The 18,408-nt window shown below is 46.3% G+C and overlaps 1 protein-coding gene across 3 annotated transcripts in view; it reads right to left on the minus strand.

The window, feature by feature from the left end:
- ARHGEF6 (Rac/Cdc42 guanine nucleotide exchange factor 6) overlaps nt 1-15,398 on the minus strand; it is a 40,414-nt gene extending 25,016 nt beyond the window's left edge. The window contains exons 1-5 of one of the 3 annotated variants that reach the window (XM_017818669.1): nt 15,172-15,398; nt 14,061-14,144; nt 6,023-6,107; nt 1,101-1,228; nt 482-683 (exon numbers count right to left, since the gene is read on the minus strand). In XM_017818669.1, coding sequence (XP_017674158.1) covers nt 482-683; nt 1,101-1,228; nt 6,023-6,107; nt 14,061-14,144; nt 15,172-15,336 — 664 coding nt within the window. In that variant the 5' untranslated portion in view covers nt 15,337-15,398. Of the gene's footprint in view, nt 1-481; nt 684-1,100; nt 1,229-6,022; nt 6,108-9,043; nt 9,063-14,060; nt 14,145-15,171 lie in introns of those variants that run through there. The other 2 variants (XM_017818678.1, XM_017818684.1) reach the window with 2 other exon arrangements.
- Nucleotides 15,399-18,408: the final 3,010 nt, after the last annotated feature.

The following is an 18,408-nucleotide window of genomic DNA, read 5'->3' on the forward strand; positions in this document are numbered from 1 at the left end:
AAAACCAGGCACCGTTCCCTGTGGTCATGCAGTTTTTGTTGGATTGCACACCACAATGGTGAGCATCCCTTCCAGTGCTGCCAGAAATGGCAGGATCAAACACAAACACATCGCCTGACCGAGGTCTCTAACAAAATGCTAATTCTGTGCTCAGACACTGGAACGACCTGACAGCTCCTCAGAACAAAGGGGAACCAAGCAACTGGTCAACCTCATCCTCTGGCAACATCCCTGCTTCCGTGCTGATGGGGCTTGGGGGAGCAGCAGAAAGGCACGATGCACTGGGAAGAGGGTGAAGCAGCTCTCAAACAACTCATCCAAAAGGCTTTACCCTTCCGGCCTCATTCATCCTTCCATTAGCCCGGCTGCTGTAAGAACACAAATGGTCCTTAATAAATAGCAGCAATTTCCCAAAGGCACAAGGGTCCTCACTGCATTATACTGCTGTCATTCAATCAGCCCTTGAAAGCAATTTGCTTACCGGTGGATTTGATTTCTCTGACGTAGTTGCTTGGGAACCAGCCTGTTTTTCCATTCAAGGTCCCTTCCCACCAGCCCCCTTCTTCAACCCGGGTGACATAAATAATGTCTCCTTTGTTAACGGAGAGTTCATCCTCATTGGTCTGCTTAAAATTGAACCTGGCCTTTACCACCAGCTGATGATTGCCATTCTCAGTCATCTCCTAAGGAAAGAAGCATGGAAAAACATCAGTAAATCCTCCATAAAGGCAGAAACCACTAGGACAAGCCATTGTTCTTCTTTGTTGTGACAGCTGTTTTTTCAGTATTGCTCTGTATAACAAGCAATAATGTCTTGCTGTTGTGTAAACACTCCCTCCAGAGGACCACAAGGTCCCTCCCAAGCATTAATTTAGCTTCCCAGTGCAATGGATGGCAGATAAGAATCGCTCTCCTCATGTCACACAGAGGAGCACTGTGGTTTGGAGAAGCTGCAAGACTCCCTCCAGCCGAGGCAGCAAAGCTGTGATGGAGATCAGGGGAGAAAAAGCTCCTCTGCTGTCCTTGACCCAGAGGTACCACTCATACCCCTCTACTCCCACAGCCATCAACCCGATAATCAGATGTTAAATAAGGGATACCACAAGCTTGGATTGCCTCCGTAACGCCCTCGCTGACTGTGAAGTTGTGCCGTTGGACTCAGTCTGGGGGTCTCCAGCCGTGGAGCTACGAGACGACAGATGTGAACATGGCCCTTTGGGTGGCTGATCTGGTGAAACGAAACAACATCTGAGTTTTACCCAACTGTCCACCACCCCTCCACATCACAGCAAAGCAAAGAGTAAAGCCTGTAAAGAAAACAACAGGGCACAACAGCTGAAAGAGCAAGACGGTATCTCCAGCGTGGGTACTGTCAGTCAACAGCAAGGATGTTTTTCTGGGATGGGATAACCCTTCCATCAGGGAAGAAGTTGAATTCCATCCTGAGGCACTCCTAGGTTGTGCCAGCCACACATCCAATTGCAGGTTTTCTTTTAAATCCCCCTTAAAACTGTAGAAAAGTAGAATAATACTCAGCCCAATGATGCCCAACTGGGAATGTTTCTGGGATCCAAGTAAGCACTGTTGAAGGTGTGTCACAGTTTAGCTCTCAAGTGCTCTTAGGTCACCTCTGCAGCTGCAGCGTGGGCTGTCCCACTGAGTGGGGAAGAATGCTGAACAGCTGGTCAACACAATCGCTTCTCTATTTAGAGGAGTCCTTCTGGGTTCATTATCCAGCTGAAACAGCCTAGGCACTATTTTGATTACTGTTCATGGACTGTTGCCATTAGCCATGTGAGAGAGGGATTCAAGCCACACTGAGGAAGGACAGGAGTGTCATCCCCAGGAGATGGACAGCCCATGGAAAGGTTTAGATTATCCCAGCAGCTCTTGGAGTTGCCTCCTTCACACACTCAAAGCTCCCTGCTTTGCAAACCAGTCTCCAGGCTTGTTCCTGCCCCCACCTGCCTGATGCTGGAGGCAATGCTGCTGCTCTGACACATCTGTTTTTATGATTAGTGATTTGTTTCTATATTAATACACGAAAAGTCGCCAGAGGGTAAAAAATTTCCTGGTCACAACTATGCAGAGGCTGAGTCAGTGTCCTTTGTCACTAAGAGAAGTCCCAGCTCCTGCAAGACCTGGCAGCGCTCAACCCCAGACTCCTGCTTGATGCTGCAGAGGGGTAAAACCATGGCATTCAAGCCACCCAGTAATTTCCAGTACTTCTCTGCTACTGTACCTCACACCACACTGTGGGACACGACTCAGATCACCTTCTTTCTATGTGCCATGGTGGTCAAAAAATGCAACAGCAGATATTAGCATTCCAGTAAACTGTGAAGGACTTTTAAGATGCGCCTTATAGCTTTGCTTCAGATTTTAGAACATTTCTGTGTTCCAGAGCTGCTGGTTTCCACCTGCAGTGTGGACCTACCATGTCCATGGACCTCAAAAGCAGGACAGACAAAAGCAGTCTGCAGGAATCACTGTGCTGGGTGTGCAAGTCCCTGGGTCACGTTTGGAGCTCTTCCCTGAAAATGCTGCAAGAAGAGAGGGTGATCCAGCCACCAAGTGTGCACAGGAATAAGAAAACATAAACTCTAAGGCTGCTGTTCCCCCATTCTCCTCCTGTCTGAATGTCAACATGGAAAACTCATTCCGAAGGGGAAGTTTGGTGGGAGTTACAGGAACTCAGCTGGGCTTTTATTCTCCCCAGAGGATTTTTGTTTCAATAGGAAAACACCTCATCCTTAGACTGGACCTGGAGCAACACAAACTGTGAGCTCTTGGGGAAAGGACTTGCGTTGTCTCTCTCCAACCCCTTGCACAATGGGGACCAGGTCTGTGACTATGACTTCCAGGCTGCTGTCTTACAGCCCCCAGCCATGCCATACCCACACTCCAGTCTGCCCAGTCCGTGCTCTAGCGATGGACAACATCCATGATAAATCCTGTGTGCTGTCAGTGAGTCAGTTTTCTCTTTTGCCCTGCTCGTTACACAACTGCCTTATGACCACATGGTGAATTCCCAACTCCCTGGGCTGCAGCAACAGCAAAACCCCTCCACATGGAAAACCCACTTTGCCAACAGAGTGGGTTTTTCTCTCTGAAGCATCCCGGGATTTGAGCAGGAGTGGTTTTGGCTGCTCCTGGCGACTCACTGGCCAGAGGGGTGGCTGGCTGCCAGCCTGAGATGTTCTTCCCCTGATTCCTTCTGGAAAGGGAGGGCGTAAACCACAAGTCCAGACTTTGCTTGTTCAAGTCATCAGCCACAGTCCCACGGAAATGACTCGGTTACTGTAGATTTTATGCTTCTCCCTGCCCCTCCCAATCTTCCAAAGCTTTTATAAATATCTGCAGCAACCTAGAAACAAATGTAAAACTGACTTTGACAGTTTGGCAGGGAAGTGTATCATTTATATTGCATCATGACAGTGTCCTATTTTATGCCTGGTCCAGCTTGGAACACTGCTGCCATATGTTGCTTAAACTATGGTTAAAATAGCTGGGTTTTCTGCTCACATTCCTACACTATTTTTGGCAGATGAGCCTTGTCTGATCCAGCACAGCTGGTTTTCCTCCCCTGCCCTCTCTTGCAGATAAAAGCATCAAGCTCTGTATTGCTGTGTTTTGATGGACAGCTGCTGAACTACGAGTTTATCGGCTACAAACGATGCCTCCAGTTATTTGCATAACAAGATCCACGAACACACAAGGATTTGGACTTCAAATGGATGCTCAGAAACACATTCCCACGGCGTTTCCTTAGCTGACACCTACTCCCCTCTGCCTCTGACGAGGGTGTTGGGATGCAGCAGCGCTGCGAGTGCCGGGATGTGCAGGCATGCCAGAGCCTTGGCCACGGCAGGAACTGCAGTAGCCAGCACCAGGCTTGTCCTGATGCTCCATTCAGCCCTTGGCCTCTGACGAGACGGACAAACCGGACCATCTGCAGTGGCGGTTTGTAGGACACAGACTCCTGCTCCTCAGGAGCTCGGCCAAGCCACCAAAAAGCAAACGTTTTAGACATGTATTTATTTTACCCTGTACTTTTCCCAAGGGTGCTCTCTGCCTGAGCAGCTAATTATATCGCAGGCATTGCGCTTTTTAACATTTCAACAGAGAAAGCATATGTTCAAACAGATGTTTGCCATGAAACCAGGAGGATCCCAGCTTCCCTGTAACCTTGTCAGTAACATATGACTGGAACTATTTCCCAGAAGCCCTGTCTCGGGCTGAGCTGGGACATGGGTGGCTGCAGAAATGCAGTTGGGGCTGTAAATAAGGGGACTTTCTGAGAATGGCACAGTGGCCTTGCCATCCCATCAGCACACACCCATCACACCGCTCTGGTCCAGCAACAGGCAAGCACAGAGGCAGGAAAGCTTCTCACTCTTTTTGCTTTCAGAATAATAAAGCAACTGTCGATCACAACAGCAGCACTTGCAAAGGTTGCTCCCGGTCGACGTAACCTACATTTTATATCCCCATCACACTGAACTGCAAGAGCTTCCACACAGGGTCACAGGGTGCTGTGGGAAAGGGAGCGGTGGGAGGCTGTGAGAGATGCTGAGGCTGGGAGGAGATGATGTGCTGAGGCCAGATTACCATTCCCAGACTTCTAGGGAATGAGCCATGGGCAGAGCCAAGTGCTGGCTGAAGAATGGCAGCCTAAGAACCTGAATTTCTTCAGAGCAGCATTACACACACTTATCTGTGTGTACAAGTCATATGTGTGTGTGTACATATAAATACTACTATTATTATACATTATATATTATTACTATACACATATTATTACCTATGTTGATGTACAATACATGCATGATAGTTTATACAATAGTTTATATAATGTATAAATATAGTATTTTTATATATATGATTTTATAAAGCCTTGCATCAGAACAGAAAAGAGGAAAAAAGCAGGAGAGGGTCTACTCCCAGCAAAGAGTTTGTTTCACTGAACACCTGAGCAGTTTCTGTACTAGCAAAAAAGAATCCAAAAGCAAAAACTCAGTTGAAAGGAAAGTAAAATAAGAGAGTAAAACAAACCAAAAGTAGTCAAAATGCAGTAAGCAAAGAGGAAAACCTTCCCATGAGAGGAAAATAATGATTTTGAATTCTCCTCTCTTAAATCACCTATAATGTGACCTGCAACAGGGAAACTGAACTCTTCTCCTAGGGCTGCACTTCAGTGGGTGCGCAGGACTCCGTCCCAGTCCACCTGTATGACAGGGGGCTATAAATGCTTTCCACCTTCATGCAGATCTGTTCCTCATCCCCTCAGAATGAAGGTATTTTCACCTCTTACCCAGAGCAGCACACTGCCATTGTCCCCCCCATTGAACTTCTCCTTTCACAGCCTGTGTGACTGAGTATCAGTTTAAAGCAGCCTGCAGGGAACAGCTACACATCTGGGATGGAAACAAGATCAGCTGATTTGTTTTGCTTCAGCAGCCTACTCCTGCTCCCAGGGATGCAGGACAAGCTATCAGCTTGATTTCCAGATCCAGGAGCCTACTCTATGGAACCCGGGAGAGGAGAGAGAGAAAAACATCAATACAATTGACTGAGCAACTGGCAACAACGTTTGTTTTGACATTCAGTAAAGATATTATGCAGATGGAGCTGTTTTTCTCTTCGGCTTTGAAACACACTATTTAAAATCTGATATTTGCATTTTGGGAGGTGCATGCTCATTTACACTGAGGCTCCCTTACAATGACCTACTTTGAAGTCCCTTAATACTGTCAAAACTGAGCAGAGGTCCCGCAGTGCAAAGCGATAATCGAGCTCTGCAGAGTGCACACAGCACCTGTGAAACACCACATTTAAACATAGAGTTGGTAGAAGCATGAAATGCCAATCTCACCATCCACCACCAGGCATCAGTGCTGGCAGAACAATTTGCCAAGAAATCATCATAAACTAGGAATTAGCAAAAAAATAAAAACCAGCCCCGCGCACACATGAGAAAGAATTTGAAAGGATGACAGAAAAAAACAACCTTTTCTCTTACCTTCAGTAGCTTTATTTATAGCTGTTAATGTGCTCAGGACCTTGGAGAACTGGTCTCCGGTGTACAAGTCATGTGGATCAAACACCTGTGAAAGAGGAACTTGGTCAGTTGAGCCCAAAACATCTCACTCTGGCTGCCTGAGCCACCCACGCTGCTGGAGGATGACAGTGAGGATTAGGCAGCCCGTGTGTCTCTGCAGGGAAAGGGTGATTATTCAGGGCTGACAAGTCCCATTTCCTTTACAGCCAGAGAATTCCTGGGGCATCGCTGCGTGGGAAGGGCAGGGGGACCCGGCAGCATTCGGAGTGTAACGCTGGGGACAGGGAAGGAAGGAACTGGTGCTGTCTGCAGAGCAGGGACTCCTCTGAAAATCACCGAGAAGGTTATTGCTGGCCTTGGGGGAAGGAAAGATTTTGTTGCTATTTTTGTTATCGAAAGCTGAAGAGATTGAGGCTGTACATACAGATCTATGTATAAACACACACATATTTTCCACAGTAGGATTAACACGCAATTTTCTGCCACTGCAATATGGCATATATAGAACATTTACACATTTCTACAGGAAGCCAAAAACAGCTATTTTATATACAAAAATTCCACCCTAAATAATTTGGTGTTGCTAAGCTTCAACAGCAAAACAGAAATACAGAGCTAGCAAGGGCTTATTTTCCATGACTGATAGCCTGGACCTTGTACACTGAGCCCTTCAGAAATCACCATCAGCACAATGAGGGGCATCCTGAGTTTCCAAAACACTGCAATCCCCTCTAACACCTGAGAAATGCCCTCAACTTCACACAGACTGTACAAATCCTACCATTAAGGAAGCAAATATGAGATACAAAAAGTCCCTGTTAATGGTACCACCATAGCACCATCTGCTAATCCCCAAATACATGTTGTCTTGCAGATGGAGACCACAGATACACAAATCCAATGAACACAGGAGATGATTTTAAAGCTGTCCTGGCAGACACCATCTAATTAGAAACATTTCCAATGCACTAAAGAGTGCATCCTGCTAAATAAGGACACAAGTCTTAATTACCTTTAGGGTAATTCAAACTGCCCTTTAAAATGGCCCTTTCTTGCTTTCCACATATAGCTTCTTGAGTACGCTTGTCATATTTCAAACAGGAAAGGGACTGGCCTCTTCCACAGCCCTGGATGCTCACGGCATCTCCTCCTCTCGACAGACACACCAGTGCAGCACCAAAGTCCAACACAGGCAGCACAAACACTGCTCTTTGTTGAGAATATATTCTAAAATTGAGTCAGCCACTCAACACCAGGAAGAAGCCTTTACCCAGAAGAAATTTAATCCAAGCTCAGAGGGGGGACAACCTTGTGTCACCACAAACATTGATACCAGTAGCTCCGCAGCTTCGATCATGTCCACTGCTCTGCACACTTTGGGGACATCCCCACCTACCTTGGGCTGTTTTTAAGCTGATCTGTCACCTGCACTTGCTTGGGTTTGCTCCTTTGGACCACGCAGACCCCATCCCCTCTGCCAGCTGGTGCGTGAACTAGTTTGCTGCCCTGCAATTGCAGGCAGTGCTATCTGAGCATCGCCTCCAGCCCTAGCAGCAACAAATGTTTGTGTCGCCACGGAAAGGGAGACGGTAATGGAGAGCCCCGGCGTGCACTGACCCGGCTGGCAGCTGCTGGAGGATGCGATGTTACAGTTGCACAGGAGGAAAGTAAACAGCCGGGGTGGGATGTTTGCGTGCATCTCTCTGGTGTGTCATTTTCTCAGTCATACCCTTTTTCTTCCACTTCGGTAATTCCAGAAAAACAAGTCCTGCCTTGAATGAAGGGCTTTTTTTTTCTAAGGACCAAAGTAGTAAAATACATCCTGAATCCTTCACTGCACAGAATAATGCTGTAAGTTCAGAGTCATCAGGCTGACAAAGTCCACAGAGAAACGGTAGGGAGAAGGATATGCAAAAAATTCGAGCACAAAAGCAAGCAATAACATGGAGAAACTGTCTGGAACAGCTACTGTGTAACAAAGACAATGTGGAAAACTCTTCTGGATCAGCTACTGTAATGTAAATATATTCTACAGCTTGTTCACAAATAAATTCGGTGTACAGAAAAGTCCTCATTTACGAGCTAAAAATTACTTTTTCCAGCACAATCCATCCATAATTCCATTCCTAACTAAAAGACAACCTGCATCTAGAAGAGAAATAACGGGAGAAAAGCCTTTCTTCGCTTTTAACTCATGGAAGATCTGGTGGATGTAAGTAAAACGGCGTTGAAATCTACGTCTGTCATCTGAAGATCTCCATTAAAATGCGTTCCTGACTTTCAGAATCCCAGACCGCAGCTCCCCTCGGTGAAACGCTCCGGCTGCTCCGTCGGGAATCGCACCGGGAGAGGGAAGCCCTGCACTGCCGCACCGCCAGCGCTCCGCCAAAGGCAGCGGCGGGGCGAGCAGGGGCCGGTGCTCCGCGACCAGAAGAGCACCCGGCTATTCGGGAAGGGCGGAAAACCAAACCCGCGAGCAGCCAGCAAGTTACCAGCACCCAAAATCCCGGTCGCGGCATGGGAGGCGCAGAAAAGTTCGGGGAAGCCGGGCTGTGTTTCGAGCCCGAGTCGTCCACAGTCAGACAAAAACCCTGGCAAAGCCCCAGCTGGTGCCAAGCCCGGAGCCCGGCGCGACTGCCCCGGACCCGAGGAAGGAGCCGGAGCCGGAGCCGCTCGTCCCCCGCCCGCTCCGGCCGCCGGGGATGCGGCGCTCGGGGCGCCCGCTGCCCGCGGCTGCTCCCGCCGGACCTGCCCGTGCGTTCCGCGGCCGGAGCTCCGCCGGCCCCGGCCCCGCGGAGCCGGGCACGGGCACGGGAACGCCGCTGCCCCCGCCGAGCGCCCGGAGCGGAGCCCCCGCGCCGGTACCGCGCTGCCTTCACCCCCTCCAGCGCGGACACCCGCGGGGATAACACCCCGTGGGAGCTGCCCGGAGACACCCCGGCTGGGGACCCCCGCCCGGGATGGGACGCGCTCGGTACTCACGGCGGCGGGCGGGCGGGCGCGCAGCCCCGGGGCATGGCGGCGGCGGCGGGCGCTGCTGCGGGGCGGCCGCTGCGGCTCTGACCCGGAGCCGGATCGCGGCGCGGGGAAGGGAAGGGAAGAGAAGGGAAGGGGAAGTGACAGGCGGTGCCGCCGCCCCGCTCCGCCCCGCTCCGCCGGGCGATGCGGGACCCGGGCGGGCCGTGCGGCCGCAGCTCCCTCCGCCGGCCGCGGGCGGGAGAGGGGGAAGCGGAAGGCAAAGGGGAAAGGGAGGTGGGGAAGGGAAGAAGGGAAAGGCTGGGGAAAGGGAAAAGGGAAAGGGTAAAAGTAAATCAGGGAAGAGAAGAGAGGGGGAAAGGCGAGGGATAGGAGAAGAGTGGATTAGGAAAGAGGAGAGAGGGAGAGGGAGAGGGGAGAGGAGAGGAGAGGAGAGGAGAGGAGAAAAGGGAAGGAGGAAAGGAAAAAAGAAAGGAAAAGCAGAAAGGGGGGAAGAAAGGGAAAACAGGAAAAAAAGGAAAGGAAAAGGAAAATTAAAAAGGACAGGGAAAATGAGGGGGAAAGGATGGGACAAGGAAAGAATATCCAGGCTATTGAAACAGTAATTGCAGCAGGTTTGCAGCACTAGGAAGAGAAAAGCTGCAGAAGGGCCCATGGATGAGGCACAGTTCCGTTTGAGGCAGTGAATGCTCAGTGACGGCATGTCCTCACCACGGCGAGCACGGCGCCTCTGCTGCCTGTGCCCATCTGTTCGGGGAACATTCTCCTGCAGGGAACATGAAAATCCCCAGACGCCTCAGCACACCAGAGGGCTGCAGCATGAACAGGGAATGGAGCACTGCACTGACATCCCTGGTGAAGCCTGGGATGCAGGGACACGGGGGTCAGGGACACACCCCACACCTGGACCTGGGGTCTCTGGGACACTGCATCACTCTGAGAGTTCAGAGAGACCCATTTCCCAGTGCTTGTGCTGGTCGCTGCTGCCCAGGAACTCTCGCTTCTGATGTTATCCACCTGGGAAAGGTAATGCCGCTTTGGAGTGAAGCCAAAGGACAGCAGGTTTTGGGAGAGCATGGATGGATGGGGAGCCAAGAGGGTGATGACTTTTTATCTGCTCTCCCACACCCTCAGTCCAGGCACAAACAGTTTGGTGAAGGTTGCAAGCACCTCCAAGAGCAGAAATAGCCTCTGTGCTGCCCACGAAGGCAACAACCCACTGCAGGCTCTAGGATCGTTTGGGCCAGGTTTAATCCAGCTATTGATTTATCAGGCAGATACCGTTCTTAGCTCACAAAATGCAGCACCATGCCAGAAGTTTTGTGGTGTTAGCAATAAAATTCTGCTGCTGAATGAAGATCTTGTGCTTCTTCAGCAGCAAATGACGCTTAGCTAGAGCTGCTGTTACATGCACACTGATGTCAAGAGCAAAAGCAAACAGTTCTCATTTGTGTCCTCAAGAAAAAGCTAGGCCAGGAGCTTTCTATGATTTTTCTCTTTCCTCGTGATCTTTTCCCTATCTTCTACACTAGACCCACGTGGTCATCAGGACAGAATCTTTTCCCTTCCACTTTTCACCTCAACCCACTTGCATCCAGCTGGCACTGCCTGAGCAGTACTTACTGGACTAGCTCTTGAGTCAGATACACAGCTCAGAGGTTGAAGCCAAAGTGTAAATTAAACACAGATTATCTGCACTGTTCCTCAGTCCAAACCATGGAAGAATCCTCTAAGGACATTTAAACTCCAGAGAGGTGCCCATGTCCTTTGCCTGGTCTTCTGACTCAGCAGAGCTGGATTAACAGACATTCTCATAATTTAGATTAAATTCCTGCACTGAAAAGCAGTTGGAAAATTTTGGACACGATTTCATTGTTTCACCTCATTACAGCACTTGCCTGGTTAGAAGGAGGTGGTGATTCCCCTGCTTGCCTTCTCTTTCAGGACTAACACAAGTGAAACAGCAAATGTTTGCAGGCTTGGGCTGGAGTGAAGCTAAGGAAGAGTTTGGTTATTTACACCCTGCCACGAGATGGATTCTTCCAGCTCACACCACCAGCCTTTAGAACTCCTTCAACTTAATGGAGCCAACTCAAAACAGGAAGGTCACACAGTGTCCTTCTTCCCCCATGTCCAAGTGTCCACTATGTCCAAATGTTTCACTGCTCCTGTAAAACAGGAGAAGTTGCTGTTTGCCTCACTGTGTCTTTCTTCCACTTCCTAAGATTGAGTTACCAGGACAACAAAGAAGGGTGGGAGGGAAGTGCATATGTGTACCTCTTTGCATTCCCTCCTACTGGAAGAGACCGGCAAGCAGTATCTGTTCAGTGGAAGGTGAGACTTGGGTTTCAACTAAAAACTGCTGAAAACCTTACTTTCCACACTGACCACCTTCCCTGCATGCCAGCAATGCCCAGTGAAGTGGTGTGTATTCAGTTCCAAACAGCAGCTGCACAAACATCTACAAAAAAAAAAGTTGAAGGCAGAGTATGAAGGTAGTCACTGCTTTGGCAAAGTACAATAAAGCCACGGGATGATAGGATGGGATGCTAATATCATGTTTGAGATTCCCCAGGATGAGGCTGTTCTGTACAAGTCAGCATCCAGGGGAGTTGTGAGTTCTCAATTTCCTCAGAACATCCTCTTTTGCTCACATCTGCAACAGGAACAGAATCTTTGACCTTAACATGCACTTGTCAGTCTCAAGACAGGAGAAGTGGCTCAGGTCCAGTCCCAGGCTACTTCTTCATATCTGAGGAGTGAGAGTTTCCTGTGGTATTTGGAGAGGGGCAGAATTGGAGAGAATCAGCAGGGTTTTATTGTCAAATCCAAGGTTTGGGTAAGCAGCAGGATGGCTGTCAGGGAATTCGAATGTATTAAGCCAAGATCTTTCCTGATGGTACTCTTTACTCAGGCTAGGTTGCTGGAGCAGAAAAGATTCCCTATCTTATGCTCATCATCCTTAGATGTAATACCCAGTCTCTGCAACTTCAGTGCTGATAGATCTTGGAAGCAGAAGGTTCCCTGCCTGTTCTGATACTCCAGACTTGCTTCCAGAGTAAATGTGCTGCAGAGAACCCCCCTCTGAAGGACAGTGGCCCTTCCCAAGGCAAACTAGGGATCAGGCATGAGGGAGGAACATCTGTAGGTATGCTGCTTAGAGGCCCCTTGCCAAGGGGGTCCAAACAGGGCAGCTTTTAGAAGGAACAGATGGCAGAGGGTTTTCCTGTCTCCTCCTGCTTTGCCTGCAGAGGACTCAGAAAACCTGGCAATACAGGAGAAGAGTCAGAAGGAAGCATAAGCACTCTGCCTGTGCCATGTCTTGCCCACCATCTCAGCTGTCCTACCTCAAGCCTTCCTCTGCCTGAGGCTACAGAGAGGAGCCAGGAAAAAACAAAATTCCTGTCTTCACTTGGCATTCTAATATGACAGTATTTTGGGGGGGGGGGGAAAGATGAAATTGTTTTCATTTCACTGCAAAATTTAAACTTGAGCTCGAGAGATTTGAGCTTTTATTCAGCTTTTGAGGTCTCCTCTGACAGCAAACAAGACAGGGGCAACCACATGAGTGTGAAGGAAAAACTCACTAAAGGCTCAGAATATTTCAAAGATGAAGTAGGTTATAAATCAGAAGAAAAAAAGAAGTCAGAAACCTCTAATTTATTAAAGCCAAGGAAGAAAATGCATGTGGAGGATCAGAGCAACACCTAGAGCTGGACACATAATGCTGCTAGTTCTGTGTATCTGAAAATTGTGGAGTGTAAGTGCAATATTGCAGAATGGACTCTCAAAACTACGAGATGTTACAGCACAGCAGTTGAGGACTGTTCCCTTGTCCTATGTTTTAGCTCTTTAAAATTCCTTTTTTAAAAATATTTTCCACCACAGCCATTTTATGATTAGTTTGCAAATAGAAAAATAAACTCTCAGAAAAATGGAGGAAATCACATGGTCAGTACCAGAGGACTGGCAACAACTGATTTTGGATGTGATAGGCCTTCAGGGATTCTATATATATCTGCACTTAAAACTGGGCTGCTGCAGCAGGCTCGAGAAATGCATTACTGGGAAACAACAGGCTAGGGAGACACTCCTGGAATGAGCACATTCCCATGTTGGTTAGCTAAAAACCTCTGAAGAGAAGAAAGGCTCTTTGCTTTAGACCTTCAAAGAAAAAATGCAGGAACAGAGCTACTGTGGGATGGACTTTTCTCACAGTGGTGCATGAGTATTCTGTGTAATGCCCAAGGATGCTGTCCCTGCTTCTGGCAGAATTTGTATTCAGAATAGTTTTTCCCACAACCTTGAGCATATTTCAAACAAGACAGTGATGATTCTTAGTTACAGGTTTCTTTTTTACTGCAGGAATTTAAGTGTGATACAAAAGTATTTAAATTTCAAGTCTATAGGCAAACAGTAAAAAATTTGATGGCAAAATTAGCTGAACTCTGAAGTGATTCATGTAGACTGATCTTGCAAACACGAGCTGTGCTTAAGCATAAGAATCAGCATAGATAGGATTAGGAATAGCCATTGAAAAGGTGTCTTTTCATTTCGTTAGGATTGTTTTTACATGTAAGGAACAATTTATTATGTGTTTGGCAGAATCTCACACAACAGTTGCAAGGGGATGAAAAAATACTGCAGTATTGAGTATTTCACCCTTCTATTAAAGCAAGGCTAAAACCTGCAATTCCTTCCCTCTAATAATGAAAAATACCCTACATAAACAGGTCCAGGTTTACGTCTGTTAAGACAGACCTCCTGTTATTGCTGCATGTATGTCTGCTTGAGCATTTAGGTTTATCTCAAAAGACAAGAAGGAATCTGTTAAGCTCACAGTCAATGAACTCTGTTTCCAAATTCTCCAAACAGAATATTAAACTACCCATGCTTTGACTTACATTATTAATACAAAAGATGAGGAATGGATACTTAGTCCCTCTGATATCTGGCTCCCTTTCCCAAGGCTGATTAAACAGACAAGTTAAGACAACAGAAGAAAGGACCCAAGCTGACTTACCTCCACTTTCAGGAGTGCGCAGCCTTTCAAGAACTCTTGAATATTACTGATGCAATCTGCTTCATTTTTAGGCTCCAGGCAATACTAAAGAAAGAAAACCCACTGAGCTCATTGCATTACCTCCCGTGTCGCCTGTGTGGAGAGGGCCTGCATGAATATTGACATGTGCGTTTTATACTGAATTAGGGAAGCTTCTTCAGGGGGCGGGAGGGGGTGGCAGGCAAGCTGTCGAAGCAGGAAGAAAGCCACTGGAGGAAGTGATGAATACATCGAAATGGTCGGCATCTTGTTTTAAATCTCAACATATGACAGTGCCCTGAAGTGACAGTGGGAAATTGATGACCTTCAACAACACACTGCCCCAAACCATCACATGTAAACAAAAGATAAGGAGCTGGCAAAACTGATCTTTGCATAATTTAATAAAGGCTCCTGTTTTATAGGGTGGATAAGCTGTTGTGGTGGTGTTTTTTTAAATGAAACAGCTTCTCTTTTGTGTTGCCAGTTCCTATCTGTCATTGGACTCCTTTTCTTTTTTTCTCCTGCAGTTTCTTATCATGCTTTTGGACTGCAAATACACACCTCATGAAACTGTAACAGGAGGCACTCACATGGCTTCAGTACCAATGGATTTGCTGGCTTTGGGACAGATCAAACAGCCCGGATGCAAGGGTTATTGTTTATTCCTGTCCTAATCTGCTTCTCCAGTGTATTTCCTGACTAACAAAGCATTTTGCAGTAAGACTTCTGAAAGAGTGAATATATTTACAGTCAAAATTAACGATATTTACGTAAATACAGACAAACTGCATATCCTTCTATTCAAAGCTAAGATATTCTGATCTCTGGTAGGTCCAGTATTTCCTGTCACTGAATGAACACGTGTAACCTGGCCAAGTGCAACCTCGTGGGGTTTTTTTTCTGGACATAGAGACAAAATCAAAGAACTGAATCTACAATCACACTTTACTGTGTTAGAAACTTAAATGTAAAACACTTATCCCCCATGAAGCTCCTCTCACCAAAGGAAACCAGACGCAAAATGCCCAGGGCAGTGTTTCTCTGAGCAGGGCTCTGTCTCAGGGCAGTGAAATGCATTGGAAAGCATTACCTTTTCTGCAGATCCCGGAAGAAGTCGGTTAATGAGTTTACAAAGCACTGTTCCATCTTTCAGGGAAGTTTTCAGGAACTCCTCTGGATCGTCTACTATTTTCTTGGGGGAATTTAAGACTCCCAACGAAATAAGCCACGTTACAGTTTGTTCTTCTGGATTCATGGTGGAGGGTTGTGCCGCTGGCGCCGTCCTGTGCAGCAGCGCGCTGGAACCCACATCCGTGATTGCATCTTCCTGCCTCTGCTGCTGCTTGCACAGCTCAAGTGTGAAACTACTTTTTTTTTTTTTGGCTCGGCACAGAAACTCACCAAATCTTAGGAACCAGTAGTTCCTCTAAGGTAAGAAACTCTTTTAAAAATAAAATAGTTCTTTGCACTCTGTTGAGAGACAGAGCAAGTAGATTTTTAACTACATTTTCAACGTTATTGAGAAGTATTTCATGTGAATACATATTGCACCAAAAATATCTCATCTAGTGATGTGGCAGCTGGCACCTATCACCTGGTAAACTTGGTCTGAACTTGGGGTTATTACCCAAAGCAGTTTTGTCAATACTGTAAATAATGAGGTATTCATTGTTAAACCTGAATTCACAGTAATGATGATTTGAAGCAATGTCACACTAACCTTAAATAAACATTTTCAATTTTATGTGGCAGCCCTAGTTATTAAAATTGCCTTTTACAGTAATTTTTGATTATCTGGTTTTTAAATTCTGATAATGCACTTTAAACAAAAATAATGGTTTTTTCAACTATTGTGTACAAGTGCACAGATAATACAAAATGGTTTTCTTGGAAGATTTTAATCTCTCATAACATCTGGACAACTTCAAAAAGATCAGAAATTTAAGTGATCCAACGCTGAGAATGAAACTTCCCAACTATTTAACTTGTCCTGTTAGGATGTCCCTTTCCACCAGCTCTTCAGGATCCATTGTAGGCAGCACCATCAGTTTTCCACCCTGCTCAGGGCAGTACTAACCATCACTACTTATCACAGCAATTCAGAACAGTCCAGTCATCTCAACTGTCCTTCCACCACAACAGATGGAAAATGAAGCAATTCTGTTGACGATGCCAAAGAAGTTGGAACATCATGGATTGAAGCAATCCAACAGGAACAAATTATCCTGGAGACCAGAATTTCTTGGTGACAATGTTCTGAGCCAATTCCTCACCCTGTTACTTGAACGAACTGTTTTCAAGGCATCAGCATTCCCAAATTGTTTAGGCCTTTGATTTAAAGGGTAGGGAGAAACAGAAGAGCAAAAGGACAAACTGTACACCGTGAATGTGTATGGATTTGTGTCTCTGCTTTCCAGGTGTTATGATTGGTACTGGGACCTACCTAAGGGCCATTTTTAACAGCCACCAGTAAATCAGAACTGCCCTTTCAGGGTTAGACACACCTCTGACCTTTTCTAGGACTTGGGGATGAATTCCAGTTCTCCATTCTGTGGAAATACTCGTTAGCACAAGGCTGCACCCAGCACAGCATGAACTGGATGCGGCTCATCACAACTCACTGCTCTCTCCTGAGGCACATCTACAACTATCAGTGTGTGCAAAACATTTCATAATTATGACTAATTGCAACTTTAGTTGTTTTTTCTTTTTCCTGTTCTGATGAGCACTACTGTTTTCAATGTTTTAGTGTTTTGCAAAATGGAGACATGCAGTTTCAGTTTTCATAGTTTCTTTTTCCAAATCCGTAGCAGACAAGGTAACTGCTAACGCTCACTGATCAGCTCAGGACAAGCATTTTGATATGGAAGACACTTGAATCACCTCATCAGAACACAGCAGTTTCTTATGTAAAGAGCAAGAGACATACTTCCAACACTCAGAAAACTGCACACCGGCTTCATACCTGAACACCAAAGTACCTCACCCACCCCTCCTCTAAAGCAAACCTTTTGTGTTGATGGGCAGGTTTAGTCTCAAGACTGTTTCGCATTCAGCTATCGCAGACGTTAGTGGTTGCAACCACAATTAAATGAAAATACTTCCCACATCTTGAACACTTACCAGCTGCTTAAAAGACCTGCAGATAGGCATATTCAGACAGCCCCAAAATTTATGGGGTTTGTAATTAGCCACCTGAAGACCAACCTTCCATCTTCTATAAACGACTCATCTAAATACATCGCAGCTTGTTTACCAAATTCCACAATGAAATTTATTCTGTGGCAAACCCAGAGTATGAAGGTAAAGCAACTCAGGAAGGAACAGTGCCTGGTCTGGTCTTTGGGAAGGCTTCAACTTTGGTTATTTGCTGACAGGGACAAATCAGTGAATTGTCAATCATCTCTTGCAGAGTCAACTTAGTTATGTAACTTGCAGCCTGATTTACACCAGTGATGACTAAACAGCACAGTGTTATTTATAAGGTAAAAATAAAAGGGGGCATGTGTCCTATAGCCAATTACCAAGCAACTCTGACAGCACACACATCAGAACAGCACAGCAACGGGACCAAGAACAACAGTCACATTCAAAACCCATTTTGAGTGGTTCTCCTCAAAGTCACTCACGTTTATGTAATTCCCCCTTTTTTTCCCAGCACAGAGAGAAAACACCCAGCACAAAGACCATCACTGGAGTTATCTGTGTGCAGCAGAATCTACTGATACATTTCAACTCGTGGCTTTCAGTGATAAAGTTTGACATGCACCACTAATTTAAATCAGGGGCACATCCTCATTATTTAGCATTTGAAGCAGGTATTATTTTTTTTTATGACAGCTGCCATGTTGGCATTACATTTTACATAGGATGATCCACCTCAGCATAAACAACAGCATCCAGACTATAAGCTACTGCTGAAATAAGAGTCTCTTAACAGTACAGCACGTTATTCTTTCTTGCAGAAAAGACACAGAGACCACTTTATAGCAATAATCCTCAAAGATGGAACCCTCGGAATCTTTTCCACCATAAGTCTCTGAGCAATACGTACTTTTTTTTTACTTTAGGAAAAAAAGCAAAACTGATGCTGTTTTTTTTTAACAGTAAATTTATTAGCCCTGTCAAGTACTGCAATTCTACCCATCTGCTACGTACTTGCAGACTTATTCCTAGAATCTGCAGCCCATAACTGAAGTGTAAAGTGATATCCTCATCCCAAAACCCAAAGACTTAAATCTGTAGACAACGTATGCATGCTTTTTCTTCTTTAGCTACGCGTTATGAACTGAGTATTTCTTAAATGAGATCACTTCATGTCTATCAC

The sequence above is a fragment of the Lepidothrix coronata genome, unplaced genomic scaffold (assembly GCF_001604755.1).
Source record: "Lepidothrix coronata isolate B3197 unplaced genomic scaffold, Lepidothrix_coronata-1.0 Scaffold2, whole genome shotgun sequence".
NCBI classification, from domain to species: domain Eukaryota; kingdom Metazoa; phylum Chordata; class Aves; order Passeriformes; family Pipridae; genus Lepidothrix; species Lepidothrix coronata.